At 36.8% G+C, this 6,791-nt stretch overlaps 1 protein-coding gene across 2 annotated transcripts in view; it reads left to right on the top strand.

Annotated features, from left to right (window-relative positions):
- The first annotated feature begins 3,984 nt into the window (after nt 1-3,984).
- The window catches only part of LOC104210249 (uncharacterized), a 61,511-nt gene continuing 58,704 nt past the window's right edge, over nt 3,985-6,791 (top strand). Inside the window, exons 1-2 of one of the 2 annotated variants that reach the window (XM_009759105.1) lie at nt 3,985-4,090; nt 5,971-6,562. In XM_009759105.1, coding sequence (XP_009757407.1) covers nt 6,322-6,562 — 241 coding nt within the window. In that variant the 5' untranslated portion in view covers nt 3,985-4,090; nt 5,971-6,321. Of the gene's footprint in view, nt 4,155-5,970; nt 6,563-6,791 lie in introns of both variants that reach the window. The other variant, XM_070156003.1, reaches the window with a different exon arrangement.

Below are 6,791 nucleotides of genomic sequence, written 5' to 3'. Positions count from 1 at the left end.
AGTTCCCAAGGCTTAAATTGAATCGTTTGGTTGGTAATTTGCTAGATTCTATTGGTCCAGAGGCTTGTGTGAAGGGAAAAATGGTGGTTAAGCTTTGAGTTGGACGTTGGAGCAAGGTAAGTGTTGTGGTTAACCTTGACTTGAGGGATTAGGTCTTAATTGCCTATTTGCTACGTGTTTTTTGTTGAGTACAACGTATAGGTGAGGCGACGGGTACCTATGCATTGTTGTCGAATTATAGCATGCGAGTGGGTCCTATTCTTGTGGTTGTTTTTTTCCTTGATCATATTATCCATGTTTAAACTAGCTACTTATTATGTTGAGCACTCTTTATCATGTTTACAAACCTTGGTATTGAATGAATATTGACTCAAAGTTGAGGTTGATATTGTGGAATCAAATGTTGGAATAAGACTTGTTATTGTCATTTCTATCTCCCTGTCATTATTGTTCCTTGTTTTGGTGAGGGAGAGTGTTAAAGCACGAAGGGTGATGTCGTGCCATGTTTTTGTAAGTAATAATGCACGAAGGGTTGATGCCGTGCCAGATTATGAGTGTTAATGCACGAAAGGTGATGCCGCGCCATGTTATGACAGAGGTAATTCACGAAGGGTGATGTCGTGCCGTTTCTATTATTTCATATGGTGAGGTTGAGAGTAAAAGCATGAAGGGTGATGCCGTGTAGTTTCCTTTATCACTTTTATTTGTTCTATCTGTTTAAGGCATATTGTTTGGTCAAGTATTTATCACTACTTTGATTCCTTATATTGTGATCCCCTCAGCATGTCCCCCTCCCAATATTTCTTGTCTTGTTTCTTTTATTACTGTTATTTATATATGTATGGTTAAACTACACAGGTTGTTTGTGGGTGTCTTGTCTTAGCCTCGTCACTACTTCGCTGAGGTTAGGCTCGACACTTACTAGTACATGGGATCGATTGTACTGATATTGCACTCTACACTTCCTATGCAGATTTTGGTATCGGTCCGAGCTAATCTTGAGACCAGCTGGTGACTTCATTCCATAGGAGACCTAAGGTAGATCTACCGGCGTCCGCATACCTTGGAGTCCCTTCTAGCTATTTCAGTTTAATGTTTCTTTTAATTCGAAAGTAGTTGTACTTTCTTTCAGCAAGTTACTTGTAGTAAATCTTAAAAGTTCATGAATTGTGACACTAGATACTGGGTAGTTGTGTATAATATTAAGGTTGTTATGGATTTTCGCATTTTTGTAACTTCTTTTGGCTTAATTGTTGATAAATCACTGAAAGGTCTAAGAATTTGGTTTGATAATCTCTAATATTGGCTTGCCTAGAAAGTGTAATGTTAGGCGTCATCATGGTCCCGACGGTGGGAATTTCGGGTCGTGACAAGTGAAGTGTAGCGTGAGTACATAAACAACATGTATGCAGTAAGTATCCAGTCTAACCTCGAAGAAGTAGTGACGATGGTCGACTTTGACACTTACTATGGGCTAACAGTAAGATGTCAAAGTAATAACTAAGCACGAATTACATAAATATAGCACGAAACTCAATAACAGGAATAATAAACACCTTTTCCTCTAAGAATATATCTCAAGTTTATTTTCCATCATTTAACAATTTGTGTCTCAAGTCAATGAACAATATCAATTATAAATGGGTTCCAAAGATTTATCATGCACAAATTATGCCGAGATCATACGACCCGATCCAACATAATAATATTTAAATTGTGCATTGCCGTGGGGAGAATGACACGAATCACATATGCATCTATCTGCTACCGAGGCGTTCGCCTTGCTCCACAAATAGAAAATACTTTAAAGAAACACAAATTCTCAATAACAATCAAGTGTCTCATTCACAACTTCAAGTAAGTGAAATTTAACCTTATACAATTCTTTTATCAATTTTTAATATGACTTAGGCAATTAAGTTAACAAGTAGGGTGCAAACATTTCAAATATAGCATGATATGGGTCTTAGACTACCCGAACAATAACATAATTAGTAGCTACGTACATACTCTCGTCACCTCGTACATACTTAGCTCCCACAAATATGAACACATATTAATTAATTCACCTATGGGGTTAATTTCCTCTTACCCATTTAACCCATAAATTCCAAAAATTTACATGTTAAAATTTACCCATAATCTATGTATTAAACTCATATTAGGTAGAAATTACTTACCCTCAATAGCCAGCTTGAAATCCCCCTTTTTGAAGCTCCAAAATCGCCCAAGTAAGAGAAAAATGAGAGAAAAGGTCTAAGTCCCGTATTTAAAACAAGGTTCTGCCCAGCTGAACGACCTTCTTCGTGAACGCGGAAGAAGCCTCGCATTCGCGAAGGCCTAAGCTGACTGGGCATCGCGAACGTGACATCTCTTACGCGAATGCAAAGAGCAAAGTCAACTGGCCCTCCCCGACCCCATTTCCCCTATGCGGATACGAGTGGGGCTTCGCGAATGTGAAGGGCTAGGCTCATAAGGCTTCGCGAATGTGAAGAGCAATTGCCCACTGCCCCCAAGTCCTTCGTCGCAAACGCAATGTCCCTCCCGCGTTCGCGAAGAAGGAAACCAAAATTGAAAAATCTGGTTTCCCAAACTTAGCTTTAGGCGATCTGAAACACACCCAAGCCCCTCGGGACCCATCCAACTATACCAACAAGTCTATAAACATAATACAGACCTTCTCAAACTCTCTAAATGCGTAAAACAACAACAAACCCAAGAATCATACCCCAAAACTAAATTGAATCAAAATGTGAACTTCAAGTTTTCAAATCGCTCCGAACGCGCTGAATCATACTTAGACAACTCGGAATGACACCAAATTTTGCGTGCAAGTCTTAAATCACCTTACGGAACTATTACCGATCTTGGAATCTCATTTGGACCTCGATATCACCAAAACCTACTCCAAACCAAATTTAAAGAACTTCAAAAACCTTAAAGAACCAACTTTCACTATTGGGTGCCAAACCGCTCCCGAGTCATCCAAAACTCGATCCGAACATATACCCAAGTCCAAAATCATCGTACGAACCTATTAGAACCGTCAAATCTCGATTATGAGGTCTTTTACTCAAAATGTTGGCCGAAGTCAAACTTAGCCTTTTAAGGCCAACTTAAGGAACCAAGTGTTTCGATTTCAACCCGAACTCTTCTAAATCCCGAATTAACCATCCCTGCAAGTCATAAAAAAGTAAAAACACATATGGGGAGTCTTATTTAGGGGAATGAGGTTCTAAAAAGCAAAACAACTAGTTGGGTAGTTACAATACTGTATTGTATTGTTTGATTAATACAATATTTGGATATATTATATCATTTGACGTCGTTTCATGATATCACGTACTAGCAATATAAATAATAAACTTGCAATATTATAAACAAAGATTATGATACGGAGTAAAATTATTATATAAAAATATAGGATAAATAATACAATAAAATTATTAAATTATAATGAAGGTGAGATTGGGGGAAAAAGATAAGGTAACGACGTGACCACACCAAATCGGTTGTTACATAAAGTGGCACATTTCGTCGTTACGTAACAACGGATTTAACAATACGATACAATAAAATTTAAGTAACAATCAAAACAAATATTATATTCAATGTAACAATATGATACCAAACAAGAGGTATCAACCATGCAACCAAGGTGTAACTAACTTTGTCCTAAATTGAAATTGCCAAGTGACCTATTATAAATAAAGATTTTTATTATTATATATTATATATATATAATACTCCCTCCGTTTCAATTTATATGAAGCTGGGCGCGGAGTTTAAGGAAAAATGAAAACTTTTGAAATTTGTGGTGCTAAACAAGTCAAAAAGGGACCTAGATTATTTGTGTGGTTATAAAAGCTTATCATTAATGATAGAATTGTAAATTTAAGTTAAATTGTTTCCAAATTTAAAAATGTGTCGGTTCTTTTTGGAACGGACCAAAAAGAAACAGATTATTAAATATATATAGAAGATGGGCAAGGCGATTGAACTCTCTACACTCGCTCTCCATAGTCTTCTCCTTATATTTCTTTCTCCGGCGAACTCCTTACGATCCCTTCCTCCGGCGAATCGGCTTTGTGTATGTTCTCTTTCTTGTCGATCGAATGTGAAGTATTTCAATGCTTTGTGTCTTCTCCGATTGGGTAATCTGATAATGACAGCTATCTGTGATTGTCGCAACTTATTAATTAGCCTGAATGAATCCTGAACGCGAGTTCTGATACTTTTTGTTTTGTAATTCTTTATTCGCTTGTTTACATCGTTAATATGTGAATCCAAAGATGTTTGTACTAATCTGCTACTTTGCATTGCTAATCTTGTGGATATTTCTCCAAAGAATAGGGGAAAGAGAAGAACAAGGATAAGGCAGTAAATAACCTGCCATTGATTAATTACTAATCAGTTTTGTGGATATATCTCACTAGAAAGAATAGGACAAAGATACAGATGAGGCTATAGGATGTGAAATATTAATCATTGTAAACCATGTATATTTGCAGGTCTTCTAATCTTCCATTGGGTAACTTTCTCGCTAGAAAATAGGAAAAATAAATGGATACAGAATTTGAGATATTAAGCATTGTAGTGAATGACAAGAGTGGGCTGCTCTAGTGGCGAGCACCCTCCACTTCCAACCAAGAGGTTGTGAGTTCGAGTCACCCAAGAGCAAGGTGGGGAGTTCTTGGAGGGAGGGATGCCGAGGGTCTATCGGAAACAGCCTCTCTACCCCGGGTAGGGGTAAGGTCTATGTATACACTACCTCCCTAGACCCCACTGGTGGGATTATACTGGGTTGTTGTTGTTGTTGTTGTTGTAAGCATTGTAGTGAGTGCTTTCTGAGTTTTACTAGCTAATATGAAATTCTATTCTGTAAATTCACTATTGTGATGACCTACTAAATTTACTAAAGTTGTGATCTGCTATATGAATATTTGGATACCCAAACTAATCAGGATTTGCTACTTATGTTAATATAATCAGGATTCTGGATATTACTCTCTGGAAAATAGGTTGTAAAGAAAAGGATAAGGTATAATAGTATGAAATGTAAACCATTGTAGTGTTTAGTGCCGCCTTTTGTTTTCTTTTGTTAGTTTATTGTAAAAGGACCCCCTCTTAAAATTTGAAACTTTGGTTACATATCCCCATACAGAGTAGTTGAAGTAAGAGAAGTGGAAAGTGGGAACCAGTGTCAAAGTTCAAGGGTGCCACACTGTGAAATTAATAAGGATGCACAGGAAAGCACATCAGTGTGTTGGAGGGCATTTTACTTCAGTATGAGTTCAGTCTGTAGTACAAGATATAGTTTTCATGCTAGTAGCCTCTTGGAATAATAGTCCAATGCAGGAGAGTTAGCTAGTTCTCGACATGTCAGTAAGCTGGACATATAGAAATGTTGAATAACTCATTACTAGGTCTGAGCTATACATAAAAAAGGAAAGGAGAAGAAAAAACTCGTTGCTATTTCTGAAACAAACAATAGCTGAATAACCTTGGCCTTTCAGTTTAATTTTTTGATGATATGACACAAATATGCTGCTTATAAATTATATATGGAGAAATTCGAATCAACAACCACTGAAACATACTTTAAAGCTTTTGTCATACGGGAAGAGAATCAGTCCCTTATTCATTCAGAGTTGTGTTCTACATAAAAAAGATTGTGAATCTTAATTGTGAAACCCCAAACTAAAAAGAGGTGGCTAGTAATTAAACTTTTGATAAGAAATCTATTCCCCTTACCGCTGGAGATTTCAACAAATGCATGCTCTTGTGTCATGATAAAAATATAGAACTGTATTTTATCTATACGTGTTCGGGGAGTTGTGTTTTCGCCTCATGCTTTTGGGCTCAAAATAGACTTTTAAAAGCTAAATCAACGTTCTTCTCTCCAACTCAAAGTTCTTTTTTTTTTCAATAGCTAATAGTTCTTTCTTTCTTTCTCATTTTTTAATTCAGGAACAACATTATTGGTGATCTACAGAAGCAAAGCTGACCTTATTTGGGTTTGCTGAGCAGTTCAATGGGCACTATTTTGAATCATCCTTATATCTAGGGATATTTGTAACGTAAAACAATCAAGATTCAAAGTTCCTGTAATTTGTAACTTTGCTACATTTATTTGATCTGTGCAATTTTGAAGAAGTATGATGGCCTGAAACGGATTGATGCCTCCCATGTCTCTTCTTTCCCTCTTGAATTTAGAAATTTGTACAGGTTCATTGATTACTAATTTAGAAAGAATTTGGCATCTTTAACTTGTGTTTTTTGATTGACTGAGCTCTGAGAAATTCTCTTACTACTTCATCAATGGAGAGCTTAGCGCAACTTGAAGCATTGTGTGAGAGGCTTTACAATTCACAAGATTCTGCTGAGCGAGCTCATGCAGAGAATACCCTGAAATGCTTCTCAGTCAATAGCAGCTATATTTCACAATGTCAATACATTCTGGACAATGCATCGACTCCTTATGCATTGATGCTGGCTAGTTCAAGCTTGTTGAAGCAAGTGACAGAACAGCGCCTATCTTTGCAGATCCGGCTTGATATTCGTAATGTTTCAGTTTGACTGCAGAGTTTTATGCCTGTGTTCCTAGAATTGTTTCTTCTTAGTTTATCCCCCCTCCCCCTCTACTTTTTTTTTTCTTTCCCTTTTGTATATATTATTTGCAACTTACCTTTATGCTGCTTTGGTATGTTATCTTCATTTCTCATAAAGTTAGAATATATGAAGGTAAAGTAGAGGTATTTTGGATCATATTTGCTATTCTATTTAGGAAG

This window comes from Nicotiana sylvestris, chromosome 9 (assembly GCF_000393655.2).
Source record: "Nicotiana sylvestris chromosome 9, ASM39365v2, whole genome shotgun sequence".
In the NCBI taxonomy this organism is placed as follows: domain Eukaryota; kingdom Viridiplantae; phylum Streptophyta; class Magnoliopsida; order Solanales; family Solanaceae; genus Nicotiana; species Nicotiana sylvestris.
The sequence above is the reverse complement of the archived record's forward strand: the minus strand, read 5'-3'. Positions and strand labels throughout refer to the sequence as shown.